We start from the raw sequence: 19,247 nt of genomic DNA on the forward strand, positions 1-19,247 counted from the left end.
TCACTGCCAGAGGCTTTTATAATATTGATGTTTTAGTTAAAATTAAGTATCCAATTGTTTATGTTTGACAATGCAGCCTCCAAATTAACGAGCAAAGCACTTAAACAAATATCAAACTTTAAGGAAGCCGATTTCCCTGACTCTCCCACATTTTTGCAATCATCTTACATACGTTCCAGCTGTTTCCCGAGAACCTCTGATTTTTCATAAATTCAACCCACCGACGCAATGGCGTCAGCGTAAACAAGCATCTAAAAATAAAATACTATGCGAAGCTTGAGTGGAGAGGGGAATTTATAATTAAATATAGCGAAAGAATATGGTTTGAAAAAGGCCGTGTCAATCGACAAGCGCGACAACTGCGCACTAGCGTCCCCTATTCGTATCAAGCAAGATGGTACATACGGAGCGAGAGGAGAAAATCCGCAGGACCGAGTTGATTGCGACGAGCCATCCGACAGAAAACTACTTGGCACGTCCAACAGCGCCAGCTAATCTGATTATAAGAAATTCAATCACGACCGCAACCCTATCCTTCTACTCCGTCTTCGTATTGCAAAGGTGTGCGAAGAAGAGGAGAAAAAGCCGCAAACAACAGCTTTTCCAGGCCGAAACGACGCACGCATGCACCTAAAGATCAGACGTCGCGCAGGAAAAGGGCGACACGAGAGAGCTAGGCCCACCGCGAAACTATTTGGAGCAGACTTAATTTCGGCCGGGATTTAATGAAACGCACTAGTCGCGCGGTAACCCTAGCCGGAGAACGGGGCCGCGGTGAGTGTATGGATGACACCCGCCTGGTCGGTAATTGCGCAAGTGGCGTATGAGCAAAGGGTCGGCGGGCGCCAGCGAAGGTCTGCCTGCACGCGTCTCGCTGTGTAGACTCCTGAGCCGCCCGTTTTTGCGGGCTGAAAGCGGCATTCCGGCGAGACGAGTAAGCTGGACGCACGCGTTGAAACGTTCCTTTAAAACACGATAAATCACTTAAGAGGAGCAGGCAGCCGCTGCCAGATTTTTTGTCCAACCTTTGCCAGCTGACCCGCACAAGAGTCGGCTCGGGAGTCTACTTGCGGGGAGGGGTATCGGCACTCGTTGCAAGTGCGGCGATTAGCATCCTTTGTCGCCGACGGAGGGGCCTTTAAGTGGACCTTTGCTGCAAATTGATTGCGGTGACTCATCCCTACGGATGTATGTGTGTGTGAGTGTGTGACCTCTGCCGCGTTTTTGTTGCCGATCTCAATTGCTTTGAGATGGTGTGGAGATTTATGGCTTGTTGAGCCTGTTGAATTTATCGCAGCAGTGCTTTTATTGGTGCGAGTGCCATTGGACACGGTACAATGAAAATTAAAATGACTCAGGGTCCTTTCATGCAGATCATATCTGATTTTCGCAAAACAATGTAGCTAAAGTCAATTTGACTTTACTCTAATCACCTGAAAAGTTGAGCGAATTTTCGTGTTTATAAAACCAATTAATCTCCAGACATTTTAATTTTTTACTCCAATTGAAACCTGTTTTAAAGATATTCCGAATTAATATTTCAGTGAACGTTTCTCTCAAAACCGTTTCCCTTGTCAAAACCACTTGTGATTGATGTGCAACAACAGTGTTGTTTCTATTTTACATCTTTCTGCAGTGGCCTCCACGCTGGCAGCAGAACCGAGCCAAAAGCACACATTAAACAGGCCATTTAGCTCGTAAACAGTGCAGAAACGCAGTTCAGTGATATTTAGCACTGCACTTAACGTTAGGCGCGTTGCAAAATCAGCAAATGAGAAACCGCGCGCGCACGCACGCCAAATACGGGGCGCAAACGCACTGGCGAAACCGAGGAAATGTATGATGCTGGCGACAAAAGGCAATGGGAAAAAAATCCGGTCGACTTAATCGAACTGAGAATGAGGAAAGCGCATTGGTGGCGCCGATAAATATTACATCAAGCAACATGAAACGAGTGGGCGGGCAAAAGCAGGCGATCACGTAGACGCGCGCGTGACCTTCCATGAGGCGAACCTGTGCCGGAATCGGCCGTCGGCTCGATTAATCTCGGCGTGAAAGGGCGAAATCCGTGCTTTTTCGAGGAACCGTTCGAGATGATGCACTCGCGGGAGAAAGAAAGGTCTCGGCTTCCATAACGGGCGAGTGGCTCGCCTTGCAGCCGCCGGACCATCAGTCAGAAAGCGGCGACGCCGGCCTTGTCGAGTGCGTCACCGGCCATTGTCGCTCCAAAAGGGGTTTGTTTACGCCGAATGTGAGTGCGTGCGTGTATGTAGCAGAGCAGAGTTGCTCTGTCAACAAAATTTGCATGCTGCGTGCGCGGACAAAGTGGAAAATTCCGGCGGCCTTTGTGCACTGAGCATGTGTGTTTCCTTTCAGGAAAGGCCGTGTGGTGTTAAATTTTGAGAACGCCGTCGAAAAAGGGAAAGCGAGCTGCCAGCTAGCGTAATTAAAATTATGGTACGCTGGATTGTGCAAGAGGCGTTTACTTTGGTCCGTGGCGACGGCGACCGAGGCTCATGAATATGCCCGATTTTTAGGGTGCTGCTTGAATGAAATCCAGACCCATTGATGATATTCCGAGGCACGTTTCTCAGAAAGATTTATAGAGGAGAAGCAGTCGATTTTTTGTGAATTTGGCATCTGTCTCAACACTACATTCAAATTTATAAATGAACGCAATATTTTTTGCTGCTGAAATAATCAGGACATAAATTCCAACAAAAGTAGGCTAGTTATATAAAGACTAATTTGACCTAATAAAATCTCTTCACTACAAAATATTGCATAGCTCGGCCGGCCATTAGTATAATGTCCACTCCTGACGACCCATTAACAAACATCACAACTTAAACGCGACGCACATTAATCAATGAGCCGGCTAAAAGAAAACCGAGAAAATTAGTCTCGTTTGAAAAATCTTGCGATACGCTGGCGAATCGATGCAAATTGCAAGGCCACCATTTGGAGAAGCTCATTTCTCAAAGTGCAGCTCACGCCTCAAACGGCAGGCACACGACTTCTTTTCTTTAAACGAATTCTCGGAACGACGCTAATGATGATTGAATAGGTTGAGCGGTGCGAGCTGCGTCTCTGCCGCGCGGACGACGGACGGACGGACGAACGGGGACAGCGGGAGCAGGCGTGAAATTTTAATCCCCTTTCGCCTGGCTGCGTCGTCTGCGCGCATATAAAAGGGCAAATCAATTTGCCGCCGGCGCCGCCTCAAGGAAATGTGCGTGTGCGGCGAGCGAAATTCGCTTTTCGCCGGCGAATTTCACGGATGGTCGCCGAGCCGCGTGTTTCCTCGTGCGTGCACCGCAAGAAATTGACGCAGCGGCGGACGCGAATGGAAATTCCTGCCAAAGGTCGTGCGCCGACTTTTTCCAGTCGAAACCGAAAACATAAATCCTTGGCGGAATTTGCATGGCAGCAGGCAATGATTAAATTCGACACCGCGCAGCTGACCGAAATAAATCATATCGCGACAAGCGATCAGAGTGAGAGAAAGGGAAAAAAGTGCCTTACCTTCGTGAGTTCTTTGTCCTCTTAGGCCTTGGGGTGTTGGCTTGAGCACTGAAAGCGGCACCATTCCCTCGACAGGGTGCTCGGAGGCCGACAAGGGGTGCAGGCGGACGAAGCACAGCTCCTGCCCGGCCGGCACCTCCAGCACCTCCACCTGCTGGCCCTTGCGCACCGTGATCTCGGCTGAGCCGGACGGCGCCTCATGGTCGGCAACCACCCATGTCATTTCTTGGCCCTGTGAACACGCAAGAACGCAAACGTTAATACATAGTGCAACATAATAACCATAATTTAATATTCCAGCTAAACAATTTTTAATTTGAAATTAATCACGATACATTGTATTTAAGAACATATATGGCGTGGGCATGAATATCTTGGGACAATATTTTTCCTGCTAAACATAGTGTAGATTTTTTGGGATTTTTATTGTGTTTGTCAATAATTTAAGTAGAGCTTTATAGGCCACCAATTAATACCATTTTGCATTTTTACTATGGAAAGTAGTTCATTCAGTTTATTCTTCATTGTGAAATTGAGCAATAGAATATCTCTATGATGTGCAAAAATGAAATCAGGACCGAGGAACAGTTCAATTTCAGATTCATTGCAAATTCATCGAAAAATTAAATGTTTTTTGGCTTGATTTCGATCCCTCTCGTCACGATCTATCCAATGGTGTGCGAATTATGAGCTGATTTTCCCTTCTGGCGAAATAAATCATGATTTCTAATAAGGAGACAATTGATGATAGCCGCTTGATTAGCATGAAAAATTTTGACCTGATTTTCTCGACCTGAGAAATTTTTATAACTTTTTCCAAATTTTTAGATATTATTTCAAGTAAGGGTAAAAATAATTTCTCACAAATTTCCAACTAAATTAAATAGCAAATCCATTTTCTACCATACAAAATTTAATGAAAAATAAGGAAAATCCAAATCCAGGACTCCAGCAATTGATATTTCAACCTTGATAGCATTTTGGTTCTAGGTACTTATAGGCCGAATAATAAAAATGTTTTTGTTAATCGGCCGGGAGTGGCAGGTGACACTCAAGGATTGTTATTTCACGCCGTTAGTCTAGGTCGTGGTGCCTTCCGAGATCGAGCAAACGAGATTTTCGAGCAAGGCTGAGGAAAGTGTCAATCAGCCGGCTGAATGGATTCTAATTATCTTTCGCTCTTCCTTGCTGCAGCAGGGAATTGAAAGTCGGCCTTCGCTCCGCTGCGCAATGTTTTGATTCGGAAAATATCACTTTCGTCTAGTCATTATTGACAGCTGAGTGGAGATCTTGTGTCGGCGATAAACGAACGAATGGCGGTGCGCACTCTGCAATTTCGCTCTTGGAAGACGTTAGCGCAGGGCTTATTGCCTTTTTGGTACTTGAACCTTTCGGGACGCCCTGTTATTTCACGCTCAATCGTGGAGGTCGAAACGTTTTATTCGCACGTTGTTTTAGGAAATGTGCGATCACAATCAACTTCGGGATAATCTATCGATCAATATCAAACTGATTTTAACGCACTTCCTTCCACAGGCAAGGTCTCTCCTCTTATTTAACAGCGACTGGAACTTAAATTCGATGGTGGGTGTAAATTTTAGGACAGAATTACATTGAAGATTTTATTTAGAAAGCGGTGACTCATCTTCAGCTGAACATGTTTTCGAAAAGCATTATATGTGGCGAGCAGAGGTCTCGGCTGATTTACCGCCTCATATAAATAAATACAACTAGAACGTGAAGTAGCTGGATTTTATTTGCAAAGTTCAAATTGCTGGAATTTAAAGAGCCGTTGCACGGAACCACAAATGTGGACGCGTGTAGCTGTTTCATCTAATTACGTTTTGTTTGTGTATTTTAGGAGTTTATTAAAGACAGAGAGCATTCGTTTAAGGAAGTAAAATATTTAAAATAGATGTTACCAGAATTTTAATTGCCAAAAGGATAAAATTCATGTTATTTTTGCATGTGGTGCAGATTTAAGTGCAATGAAATGGTTTTTTAAAAGATGAAATACAAAATTTTGCCCTGCTGATCCAAAATTAAAATCAAATTTTGAATTTAGATTTGACACTTTTTAATTTAGGGAATACAATAATTGTATATTTGAATTTAATAGTTAATTAAATGTTAAAAATGTCTAGGCGTAGTCTAGTGAATTTATTATTTGCTATTTAACGACTCTTGAAATAAAAAGAGCCATGTCAGTATGAATTTGAGTGTGCGTGTGTTATTAGGGCGGAAGTTATCACCGCCTCGCAGTGCAATTCGGCGCGAAAAGTGGACTCCAGGGAGCTGGCTTTTAATTAGCAGCTATCGGCCAGAAAATGCTCCAACTGACGGAGTCCAGCCAGCACTGGTACACACGCGCCATTTAACCGGTGCTCGGACCATTAAGCTCTGAATACTAAGCACATAATAATTCATCTCGGGACACATGACGCGTGCGTGCTCCTTTCGACTCGAGCAGTAACGAGAGAGTGACCGCAAGGTCAAAGGATGGGGCAGGCAGCAGGCAGGCTGCACACGAAATAATAAAAATAATAACAATAATTAGAATTTGGGTCACGGCGGTGGCGGCGGCGAGAGTTGGGCGGCCAGATAGTTGGGCGCTTCTCCGAGGCGCTCCGCCACTCGCGCGCGCCGCCGCCGAGCTTGGCTCGCTCGCACCTCGGGAGATGGCCGCCCGCTTGCAGATAGGCCGGCCCGCACGACGCAGCAGACGCACGGCTTGCATAAATTCTTGATCGTTAGTGAGCGAACGGCGGGCGACTGCCGCCGAGAAATCGGTCGTCGACGTTAACTCGACGCGCGGAGCACCACCACTCGAGGAAAGAAAGATAAACCTGATGACTGCACAAAATGTGCAGCCGCGTGTCGAGTGCGCGAAAACGGCATACGCGCGCCGCATTGCACAATGGGGCATGAAAAGTGTGCTTGTGAGATTAATCAATACCACCCCAAGTCGGGCGCGATAAAAGAGCAGGAAGCGGGCGGCGAGTGTGCGAAAACGATCAGGTGGATAGAGACACTTCACTCTTTGAGAAGTTTCATTTTGCCTCGAAAACTCGGTACCTTAGTGAGCTTGTAGGAGAGTGGAGGTCGTTTCTTTTCCAACAACGTCTGATCAATTGAATTTATTTGAAAAATATTTTCAACAAGCTCCGCAGTCTCGCTGGTAGTATTTTTTGCAGATTGCTAATGCACAGCTTCATGGAGGAATTTTCATTGTTTTACGCAATAAATTTTAAAAATTTTAAGAATTCCATGATTCGTGGAAATCAATTGTCAGTAGTCGTGAGGATTTTAGTCGGGTTTCCAGCTTTTGTTTTCAGAGCTTCCAATCGTTGCGGGACCATCAAATGAGCACGAATCATGCAATTTTAATCCCTATCTACGCAAAATCGTCTAAATCAGTTCATAATTCATGGAAAAGCGCGTTTTTTTGTTTCTTTGTTAGGAAATATTTCTTACGGCTTCGGTTTATTGGATTTTTAGTGCATGCAAAATTTGGTTTGGTTGCGATTTTTAGACCTGTTGAAAACATATATTAATAATGTTCTCGCATTGGTTAAAATATAAATAGGACAATTTTATTTCTATTTGGGTAATTTCCAGCAAAAAATGCTGTCGTTTATTACGATCATTTATGTACAAATCATATCATGCTTAAACCAGAAAAGCGTTCAATTCATACTCAGTAGATACATCACAGTGCATTTTCTTTTTGCTCAATTTTTGGGATTAAGAAAAATAAAAAAGGTTAAAATTTTTGATTTTAAAAGATTTTTAAACTCTTACATTTGGTAAGTTTTTTCTTTAAAATCACAGTTATTTTGACACGTGGATTATGGACTGAAACGCAAGATTTTTCAGACAAAGCGCTAAATTTTAGGAGTAAAAACGCATTAACTGGGCTAAAATGAGATGTCCTGGAATACCGTCTCAATTGGCTCGAAACTGACAAACGGTCTAAAAATAGTCGAATATTTCCCGAAAATAAAACACTTGAAATTCACAGCTCTACTTTTCACCATTTAGTTTCATAAGTAGTATAGACTTCATAAACATGTACGATTGAATTTTTAAGTTTGTACAAATTAAATAAATGTTGTCATTTACCGTCTGAGCGTAGGAGAAAATAAATACTACAACTTGAAATCCCGGTTCTAGAAAAAACAGGCAATGCCAAGTGTTCGAATACGTGCTGGAATATCGCTTGGCTGCTTTTTTGTGATCTCGTTTAACGGCAGCCACGTTTTCTCATTGTTTCGCAGGCAGCCGGTTTATTTGCCGACAATTTGTCATCTCGCCGGGACTGAAATGCTCTGTGTCAACATATATCTCTTGAATGAAGTTTTCAAGTAAACACAGCAGCAGCAGAGGCGGCGGCGGTGGCAGCGGCGGCAGCGGATATATCATATGGAAAATGCACACAAAGGAAAATAGCGTGCTGTCGCCGCTTTTTCTCGCAGGAAGGATGAAAAGCGGGGGATAAAGCGACTTTACAAAGGGGGAGAAGTGCAGCCAAAGCCAATTACAAGGTCACTGAGGCTAAACGAGCCCTCCGATCAAAGTGATCAAACTCCTGGCTGGATCGTGTCGGTGCCGCGGAAAATCAAAGTTTGTACACATCGTTCTTCGTCAGGATCGTTGAAACGCTGACTCAAGATAAACACCTAAAGCAAACTTGATTTTGTATATATATATGAATTTCTGCTGGATGAAAACGCAAATCTTTCCTCTTGAAACATCCAACACAAGATGAGTTTTTCATCTTTGAGGAAGTTTAAGAGCCAAAAGGAAGAATAAATATTTTACGGTGCAAATGAGAGTTATTGGAGGACGATTGTCTGGTCGCCGCAGCTGTCAACAAAATTAGCCATTTGATGCTTCTGACGGTCGTTTTTTCCGGATCAAGAGTCGTATTATTTGGCTGGGCATCGTTCTGATTCACATTAGCCAGCTGCGGGGACGTGGGAGAAGAATTCCTCCGGACTGATCGAACAAGCATCTTGCCGAGATTATTTTCCGATGCAGTGCCGCGAATCCGTCCGTCTTTCTCGCATGCAGGCAGCCGAGCAAGCGAGAGAGAGCGAGAGAGAGAGAGAGAGAGAGAGAGAGAGAGAGAGAGCAAGCTGTTTTGCTGTTTATTTTTCGTCGCGGATCAATAGTTGGGCAAAGTTCGTTCGTTTTCTGCCAGCACATGCCAATATCGTCGACGGGCGGGAAAACGGATGATGAAAAACTTGATATTTGCACTGACACCAAAGTACGGCGAAAGAGAAAAGACGGACGGATGGCGGAGGAGCAAAATATCGCCGGCGCTGCTGGTTTGCATCATCAAAAATTTTGATCACGCGTTTCGTCCGACCGGCAGCGGCAGCAGCACTAGCAAGACAAAGAGAAGTTATAGTTTTGCCGGCGCTCGTTATATAAAAAAGGCGGCGTGAAATGGTGCAATGCAGACTCGAGTGCGAGCGAGCGAGCGGGTGGGCTTGCTGGCGGGCGAGTGAGGAGGCGGCGAACCAGCCAGCCAGCGAGGGAGCCGGGCCCAACTGCTGCCTGCCTGCTTGCCGGGGGATGAGAGCACCAGCCAGCCAGCGAGTGGCGTCATTAAAACACTCATAATTAAGATGACACGGTAATAAGCTACCGCTGCCGTTCAAAACGTGATCTAATAACCCCCTACTGATTAGGCAGCCAGATATTGATGCCGGAAATGTGATTAGATTCGCGATTCAATTAGCCTAATAGAGACAACAAGAAATAGCAGAGCGGCATGCCGTGTTTTCGCGTCCGCCACTTGAGTTTGTGTGTGTACCAGTTTCGACCGCCGTCGCCGCTGCTGGAATAGCGACAATAAAATTAAGTGTGTTTCCGACGGCCCTTTCATTTTACACCGCGTTTCAAGGACGCACTCTGGGGCTAAAAATCGATCGGCCATGCTGTACGCTCGGCAAAGCCACGCGAATTCAATTAAATAACTTTGCGTTTTCGGGTAAAATTCAGTCAGACGTGAGAAAAGAAGACTTTTGAACAGTTTAAAATAATAATATGCGTAAATGGTCAACGCCCCCGCGTGGGAACCCGCATGTTTTCAAGCTCCTGGCCTCGATTTTACACTCACAATTGAAGAGAGTTTAATTTTTTTCTGTTTATTTAGAGCAAGTGGGAGACAGGCGCTTTTAAAATTAGTTTGGTAGCAGGTAAAACTAAAAAAATTACTTGAAATTATTGGTTTAAATTAGATCAATTAGATGCAATAAAAATTAAATCGATTTAATATTTTAAAGTCACCTCATCATGTTCGGTTTGTACTAAATTAAAAAAAATGTATCTTCCTAACTCTTACGTGAGAAATATTTTCCTACTTCTTTTTACGACAGAATAATCAGTGAATAAAAAAGCAATTTTCGTAACAAATTCAAAGATTTGAATCAATTACTGCACTATAAATCAAGCGCTAAGAGATTATAAATCTAGTTCTAATTCACTTTCAGCCTTAAAATTCCGAAGTCACGATTTTCAGACGGCATTAATGATTATATTTCATGCACGCCGAGTAAATACAGTCCAAAGATGTCAAATCAAAGCAGCTTGTTTTGAGAAAATATCCGATTTCCCGGCGTCACCAAATCTCGATCGCCCATGCAATCGGCACGCGAGCCGCTCTCGCAAACGCAAACTGACTGCCAGGTGCCTCTGGGCTCACAAATCGGTCGTTCGCACGGCAATAAAGCGCTTATTTATCGCAGCCGGCCATGTGAATTCTGCTGTGTTTGCCAACTTCCACCGACATTGATATTAAAGGGTTAAAATAAAAGAAATTAATGCGAATGTAAGAAAAAAAAACAGGAAAGTAGACAGTTAAAACTCTATTCGTGATTCAAATAAATTTGTTACGTGTCTTTGTTGGATTTTAAATCTAATATTTTTTGAGACAACAAACCGTTCAATGAAACATAAAATAACATGAAAATGAGATTTATCGCATTACATCTTCAAGATCTAGAACCACAACCTCACGGAATCATTTTACAGTAAACCGATATAACATAAAAATATAAATTTCGGTGGTTTTTAACCATTCCTGGCTGTGAAAAAGATGTAAAGTTTTTGAAAACTTTATCAGTCTTTCAACATAGTCTTTTATACATATTTGCCCCTAAATTAGAGTTAAAAAGGAAATCTAGAGATTTCAAGTTTTATTTTTAATTCACTCCTTGGTGTTTGAAGCCGCCAATAGATGGCGCCAGCGGTTACTTCAAATTTAATGCATTTCCGGCGCGATTGAAGACTCAATCCTGCTCTTAAAATGATTGATTTTGATGTGCTGACAACAAAATTTAGTCTAGCCAATCACCGTAGAAACGCCAGGAAAGATTTATTTTCCAATAATTTTCTCCTCACGTTGGCGAACCGATTTTGGTTTTCAGCACTTCAAAAGAAATAATTTTAAGGGCTGAATGCACCTAAATCGCAACGGAAGTGCCCTCAAATCAAAATTATACGGTGGCGCCATCTGTTGGCAGCTTCAAACATAAAGAAATTTCTCTTATGGCGGTTTTGGTTTTTCTTTTCAAAATAAATTTAACTGGGAAAATTTCACCCGTTTGAGTTTCCAGACGCCATAGATTAAACACGTTTTTATCGCGGTGGGCGGTCGCTGGGACGAGCGCACCACCTTGGTGTCCGGTGGTGCGCCCGACCGAAATAGCATTTTTTGAAAGTTCTCCAGATCTGAAAATACACGTGCACGTAAACACACACGCACTCTAGCTCCGATTCTTGTGTTACGGCCGCACTCGGCGAGAGTGTGCGAAGAGTGTGCGAAATTTCAAACAAACACTTCATCGCAGTGTTTGCAAATAAAAACGCGTCGCTTTCTTTCGGCTCGATTCCAAGATACGGACAAGTGTAAATAAAACTAGAGAACATGTGGCAAGGTTGCCAGATCCACCGTGCAAAACGTGCGGGGTGTTGTTTGTTTTCAGCGCGAATTCATCAACGCCCAAAGTTTTGTTTTGATGTTTTGCTTGGTGGCCAATGTTTTGCTGCTTAACCAAGGCCGCCGGATTCCATGTTTAAGCACCTAGGGCATTAAAACGCAATTTACGACGGCTGTAATTGAGTTACGAGCCAAGGTGCAGTCTAATTGGATTTTGGAATACTCTCTGCCAGGGCACTCGGCGAAACATCACAATAGATGCTAATTTTGACCTGAAATTGCTTGTCAAAAAGTTATCGATTGCGGCCGATCAATTACTTTAACAAATTCGATGACCTGGCCTCGGACTAGGCACTTAAATTACTGCCGAGCCGCATGACGTCAATGGAAAGTATATGAATCACACACTTTGCTGCCCTTTTGAGATTCGTTTCACAGAATTTTCCCAACTAACCCAGAGAGCTTCCGAAAACAAACCAAAAGTGGCGGCGAGCCCAACTGCGAGCGTGCCAGGCATCGATTTTCGCGGCAGGGCCAATTATGATCTCGTGAATTTTCCAGCGGGGTCGCCCGCCCCACCGCCTGTTAATTTGCATTCCATTTAAATGAAGTCTGAATATTTAAAAGCGTTGTTTCCCCACACACGCACCAAGGAGGTGAGGCTGACGGGGGGCGACCGGATCAATTTTCGACTCATCTCCCTGTTAGCAGGATTTATTCGTCTGGCTGCTATTAATTGCCGAAAATAGGCCTGCCATGCTCCTCGAGCCGGCGTCGCCACTGCCACCGCCGCCGCCGTATAGAAATGACAGGCGCAGGTTGCGAGCGAGGTGAATTATTTACGGGTCATTGTGGTAGACCGCAAGGGCTCACATGACTCGGCTGGATAGCTGGCGCCTGCCTATTCTCCCTTGCCGCCTTTTTCCTCTCGCTCGCACAGTCAGCCTCGACTGTTCTCAGCTTCCAGCGGAATTCGTCGTCACCGTCACCGTCGCCGCCGCTGCCGCCGTCGCGGCCACGGTGGAGTGCATTTTTCAATGGGCTCTGCGCTGTTTCCAAAGTTAAACGGCTCGCTCTCGCTCCTCCTCGGGGAGTTGCGGCGCACTTTTCGCTTCCGTCCGACCGGAATAAAATATTAATTGTTGACGGCAACTTTTCGGCTCTCCGGCCCGCCTCCACCCCAGGGGAACTCGATTTGTTTAATCATTCACGCGGCGGCCTGCGCAAATGAAGAGGCATTAATTCGGCTGTCAGCTGTTTGGACCGTGCGCGCGCGTCCACTGCTCATTAGGGTTGATCGTGTGGGCCGCATTTATAAAAAGAACGCGCTGGCAGCGGCACTTGTTCCGGCTGATTTCCATTTTCATTTTTATCTTTTCTCCGGCTCCATTGGCGCCGCGGAAAAAAATTATTATATTATTCGAATCCTTTGCAGATTAGGCGGTAATTTCCAGCGCTGGCCAATCAACGCTTTATTCTTATTGTTAGTTGAAAAGAAAGGAATTTGAATTTCATCTGGCGTTAGATAAGATGGGTAAAATATTAAAATGATTTAAAAGTTTTAGAGGATATCTATCGAATATTGAGTTGTCTACACGGTTACGATTGTTTATCAGGCACTCGAAATCCATCCCTTGCAACACATAAATATTTATCATACTTGTGGCTTGATAAATAGACTGGCCTATAATTAGAATTTTTAGTAGGTGCGTGATATTCTATTATATTAAGTACTTAGCCTCGCATTATTCTCGAATGTTTTTGTAAAATAGATTTCAAGCATTTCACACCTAAAATAAATTGATTCCAAGAAGAAAATTTTGTTTGCTGTTTGGCACATGAAATTAGAACGATATTTTAAACCCGCATTTTGAATCGACCGTGGCATAAAAAACTTTCGAAACCTTCCAAAATCGTAAATATTAACATGGAATTATTATTATTTTTTCTTTAAATCCCTTCATAATTTCAAGAGTCCACAGGAACTGCTTCCTTTTAACATTTAACTGATAACCCGTTTAAAACATAGCATTTTCATAAGATTTACGGCTCAACGGTCTTTGGAATATCCGTTAAAACACATCGAAACTACAATAAAACCGTTTAATTGCATCCAAATTCATTCGAGTAAGCTTTTTCTTCATTACACCCCGGTCCCGTAATTGCCTGTGTGCTTCCGAGGAACAGAACTTACGTCAACCAAATCATTTCCTAATAATTTACTTATGATTCTGTGACTCTAGAGTTTCTTTGAAAAGCTATCGAACAGCAGTTAGTTACAACACGGCAAGGGCATATATTCCGACCGCGAAGATCAGAGGCTCACTGTTAGAGGCGAAGCTGGATCGAGGCGCAGTTCGCGGCCACAAAGCACGAATTCGGCTGGCGCAGAAAGAGGCAAGAGCAACACCGTCTAATTTGCACGGCGGTGGCGGCGTTTGATCTGCCTCTTTGATTGAGGTCGCCTTTGATCCGGCTCGGCAGAAAGACAGACGCACGCACTGTGCCGAGCGCGAACGGACGGACGGAATAAGCAACGAACGAACCAACCTGATGCGGGTTCGAGGGCTGTCTTCGCAGCAGCCTGGAATGCAGGAAGGAGGCCGGCGAGTCGATGGTGTGCTGGCGCGACAGCGAAGGGTGCGACGAGGTGCACGAGCCTTGCCGGAACCATGGCAGCGAGATTTTGCGGCGCGACTTTTGCTGCTGCAGCGGCGGGGGCGGCTGCTGCTGCTGGGGCGCCTTTTCGCTGGCGGAGGCGGCCGGGGGCTTGCTATTAGAAGTGCTGGACATCGGATGGGCGGCTGCGGGTCAGCATGTCGAGCGAGGGGCCATCCGGCGGCGGTGGCCGCTTCATGCTCGCTCCGAGCAGCAGCAGCAGGCGCACTCCCGGCGCGTCCCCATCTTCACTGACTGACTGAGTGAGCCAGCCAGCCGACTCACGCCATACCACACACACTTTCCCGCGCCGCCGCTCTCCGCTGGTGCAGCATGTCCCACTCTCGTTGCGCTCTACGCCAGCGCCCCGAAGGGTGCGCCAGGGCACCGCACGTCCAGGGCTCTTCCCGCGACTCCCGACGCCTTTCGCCGAAATCCTCCTGTCATAACCTGACACCCTCTCCAGCGGACACGCAATTCAGAAACAGTTTCCGCGCACCTCTTCAATATATCCAGCTCCAGTTTCAGGCTTTTGTATAAACGTGTGACAATTATGAAAAGTGCGCACTTTGTGGCTATGCGAGCTGAATCAACTATTATTCTAGTGCGTGGTTAGTGCTTGAAATGGGATATGGCGACAAGGAGTTTCAGAGTTAGTTTTTCTAGAAGTCGTTTTTATATTTATTAAATCAGAATCAGAGTTTTGCCAAAAACTTGAACACGTTTTTAAATCAAAATTTCAGACTAAAATTTAATTTTAAATTTGCACGTCCCAGTTAGAATATCCTTTTTTGCTTTGAAGCCATAATTAAGACTAAAAATAATTCAACATGAAGAAACAGACTTTGTTCTCGATATAATTAAAGAGTTTTAGCGTCGAGGGCACCCTATTTCGTTTCTGTGTGACTCACTTGGCAGACAAATTTATTAGAAAAAGAGAGATTGTGAAATTTGGCCAGGGAATATTTTCTGGCGTGTAGTTTTCAATGCAAATTAGACGGTTTTAAACAGATAATTAGTCAATTAAGACGAACATCAATGTTTTTTTACAAAAAATTTTCCGGTCTGAGACAAAAGTTCCTATGAAAATCGGAAGACATAATTCACCCAATTTACACAATCGACAACAAGGAACGTCATCTGAATTGTGCACGGAGCGATTAAGCGTGTGAATTATTGGGCACTAAACAATCAAAGCCGCAGTGAAAGCAAGCATTTGGATTTGGAAGCACGCCTCGCGCCGGCCTTGGGAGAGTGAGAAACGATCCCCAGCGTGCGCCACGGGCCTGGCTGGCTTATTGGTTTAGATGTCCTGCCCGACACAGCTGCACAGCGTGTTGCATAACTCATCAATTTTCAGCGCGCTGCCGAATCTGTCGCGATTTCACGCGGAAGCCTCCACTGCGACACTGCGAGAGAGAGCATTGTGTTTATTGATCCTGCCGCGAGTGGGTGGGCGACGAATTAGCCGTGCAACAACGCTGCCGACCACGCGTGCAATTGGAAAAATTATCCGCCTCGTGGTGTGTCGTGTGTCATTTTCTGCCCACCGGCCGCCAACTCTGTGGGCTGCTCAAGGAGAAAGCTCTAGTTAGGCCGCGAATTGGCAATACTTCAACAATTGCAGGATTTATTTTCATTCAGCGGTGGCCGTGTGGAGAGGTGTGCTGCCGTTGCACACTCGTGTACACGTCGTTTTGAAATCCGGCTCACTGGGTTAGTTGTTTTTCACCTCTTGACATCCTTCACGAGTGGCAAACCGACGCTCGTTTCGTGGCAATTAGCGAGCGAGCACTCGGCCGCTTTTGCAACCTGCCGCGAGCGCGATTATTACGCCGCTACACCTGTCCCGCCGACCGAATTTCACACCAGACACGCGGGTCCCTTCAATTCCTCCCCGCTGCGTGCGACACACACACTGTAGCGCGCATTGTGCGCACCCTGCGGTCCGCGCGCGTCTAATAAATAATGGAGTGCAGTGGGTGCAACCGACAAAACGTTGGGAAAGTGGCGCAGAGCTGCCAAATTCAGAATATTTCAGTCTGCCTTCAACAATTAGCCATAATATCGTACGCTGTGCAAATTTCAGGGAAAATTGACTCAAATATTTCACAAGAAAAAGAAAGTCCCTTATCCACAATTATTCGACAGATCCAAGACAGTTTTAACATGGTCAGTTGCTGCATAAATTAATGATTAAACTGGGAAAAATCAGTATAATTTGTAATAAATACGAACGAAATTTAAGTGAAACCTCCAATTCAAAGAAAATCGATACTGGAGAGAAAAATCGTTGACTCTAGCAGGTTGCCATTTGTTTTGAATTGTGCACTAAGCATGAATTTTTATATAAATTGTTTCTTCGTGCTTTTTACCTAGGCCTATTTCGGTTTTTTCTAACCCCCGCATTTTCTTCTCACGATGATTTTAATTAGCAGACAGAACTCGTCATTTAAAAAGCAAACAAACTTTGACGCCGACTTTCTCAGAAATTTACAAGGAAACCACGGGAATTTTTTGCTCTGGCTCATCCTTAAGAGAATACTAAATTTCAAAGTAAAACGGATTTCTTTGAAGCTTTTCATTGCGATAAATCACGGGAAAACCACAAGTCATAGGTGGCCGTGACGAAAAATCGGAGGAACACTAGCCCAACTTTGTACCAACCACCGATCGATCTGCGAGGCACAAACGCGCAGCGAAACGAATCATTCCGCAACACAAAAGCAACGCCAGTGTTAATTTGCGCAAAAAACGTGCAACTGCACGTGATCTGTCAGCAGCAGCGGCGGCGGCGGCGGCGACGACTTGATCAACAGGGCGAAGGGTGGCGATAAATAAATTCACGCTCGAAACCTCTTCATCCAGTCGAGTGGCGCAATGAGACGCGAGTGTGTTTCAAATTAATGCATAATAAAAAGAGCGGCGTGTGCACTCAAAGAAAAGAAAGAGCCCCTTTATTTCGCGCCCTCTCTCGCGTGCAACAGCCGAGCTCTTCTTAATGAGCCGCCGGGGTCGAGTCTAATGGGCGCTTGTGTGCACAAAAAGGCGCACCGAATTCCGCGGGTGCCTCGGTCAGGGGGGCACGGGGGCCGACGACCCCGCCGCGTCAGGGTGGTCGGGCTCAACGCGGCGCGAGTGGGCCTGGTCGTGGGTGCCGCGGGGTTCGGCGATGCCAGAGTGTAACTGCTGGTGGCAGAGATATGCTTGCTGCCAGACCCGGCCAAACGCACTATTGATTTGCCTTGCTGTGCTACCAACCAACCAACCACCCTTGCAAGCATATAGCAACGTCCCCTGCTTGATAGTGGGCTTACTTACTGTTCACCACCACCGCCGCCCCTGAATGCAGTTTAGCTGCCGGCCGCCTGCTCGCTCGCTCGTGCGGATAAAAATAATAATATATGGGAATTATTGCCGATTGAGAGAAGATGAGGGAGGAGATTTTTTTACTTTGTTGCCCGGCTGCTTTTGTTTCCAGGGGCTGGTCACCGAAAAGGCAAGTTTGAGCAACTGCTTTGATCAAAGGCAAGCAATTTTTTTGAAAATGGGTAAGAGGAAAAGTTTAAAAGATAAATATTTTGCGTGCTCATTGTTAAGAACTGTACAATTTCTGGCTTTGAAGTAAAAAATAACAAGGCGAATCCGAAGATATCTCTAATAAAAAGAAACCCCCAAAATATTTTCAGAAACGAAAATTGCTGAGACTGGAGGTTAATTTAATTATTTTTAATTTATCTTATTAAATTTCATGCAAGCCCTTTTGTTTGTGGTTTGATCTATTTTTTTTTACATCCGAAACAATTTTTCCGTCCTCTTTAGGACTTAAATGGAAGGGAACATTATCTTAATTTTTACATTATATGAGAAACAAAAATCAGATAAATAAAAATGTCCAATATAAATGTTTCCAATATTTTCCAGCAAAAGAATGAATTATCTCCAATCATTCTAGAATAAATTTTCGGTTTTTACTCAACAAAAACCAGAGTTGAAAGGTCAGAGGCATTAGCGAAATTCATCAAAAGTTTGCCTCATTTCCCCAGTTGGCATTTGCTAATCAGCAATAACCTTTCCAATCGAAGCTCATCCCACTGCTGTTTAACCAACGCGTCGGCGGCGGTGGTGGGAAGCGAACAGCGGAAGATCAATTTGGCAATTATCGCCGCCTCCCGCAACTTTTATCTCCGGCGGGCGAGTCAGCTAGTGTGTCGCAAGGAAGTTGGACGGCGAAAAAAAATAAAAAAATGCCACTGCTGCATCAGCGAGCGAACGATCGAGTCGTAAATTGATTCCGCGGCCAATGAAGGGTGAAATGCATGCAGAATTGTGGCCAATAACTCAATTGGGTCAACAACCAGAGGGAAGCTGCCGCAAGCCAGCCAGCCAGCCACTCCAGCGGCACCGAGTGGGCTGGAGAGCGGGCGTTTCAAAGGAGATGGAGAGAGAGGGAAGAAAATCCCAGGCAGCGGTGAACGGCGGGCGTTTAACTAGCGTAGGTGGACGGTCCATCAAAAATGGATTTCTGCATTGCTGAACGCATTTTTCCCCTGGACGAGTCGCTATCGGGCTGAGCGGAAGATGTGCATGCGTATGTAGTTCAGAAAGCGGCTTCCTGTGTTTGTTTGCTCATAAAACCGCCGCGCGCGAGAGAGACAGAGTGTGTTCCGCGTGTTATTCTCTCTCTCTCTCTCTCTTGCCGCCACCACTGGCTTACAGATAAGTTAATGATTCCCACTGGTAGGGCGAGCGGCAAAAAGCGGCCCACGCGCCCCGGTGAAATATCAAAGGTTAGAGGTAGATTCCGCAGCCGCGCCTTTAGAGTAAACACACACGCCGCATTTAATGTAACGCGCTGCGTAATCAGCAAACGGTCCCACGCAGCAGGTGTAATGGATCCTGCCCACGCCCTGTTCATTTTCAATCGAGCACTTACCTTGTCCGAGTCGGTCGTGTGTCCTGAGCCAAAGGACGTAAGTGAGCCGCGCTCCTGGCTCTCGTTGTCCTCCAGCGAGGTTGAGTCCTCCATGTCCCTGAAACAAAATTCAAATCGATTCGTGTCAAAGTGACAAAACAACTGGCTGTTTGTGACATCTGCACTTAATCTGCTTTT

At 45.2% G+C, this 19,247-nt stretch overlaps 1 protein-coding gene across 7 annotated transcripts in view; it reads right to left on the reverse strand.

Moving 5' to 3' along the window:
* Nucleotides 1-19,247, reverse strand: part of trio — a 126,450-nt gene that overhangs the window by 18,728 nt on the left and 88,475 nt on the right. For all 7 annotated transcript variants that reach the window (XM_065483889.1, XM_065483886.1, XM_065483888.1 and 4 more), the window contains 2 exons: nt 19,071-19,167; nt 3,526-3,757 (listed from right to left, as the gene is read on the reverse strand). In XM_065483889.1, coding sequence (XP_065339961.1) covers nt 3,526-3,757; nt 19,071-19,167 — 329 coding nt within the window. The remainder of the gene's footprint in view (nt 1-3,525; nt 3,758-19,070; nt 19,168-19,247) is intronic.

The sequence above is a fragment of the Cloeon dipterum genome, chromosome 3 (genome assembly GCF_949628265.1).
Source record: "Cloeon dipterum chromosome 3, ieCloDipt1.1, whole genome shotgun sequence".
Taxonomy (NCBI): Eukaryota; Metazoa; Arthropoda; class Insecta; order Ephemeroptera; family Baetidae; genus Cloeon; species Cloeon dipterum.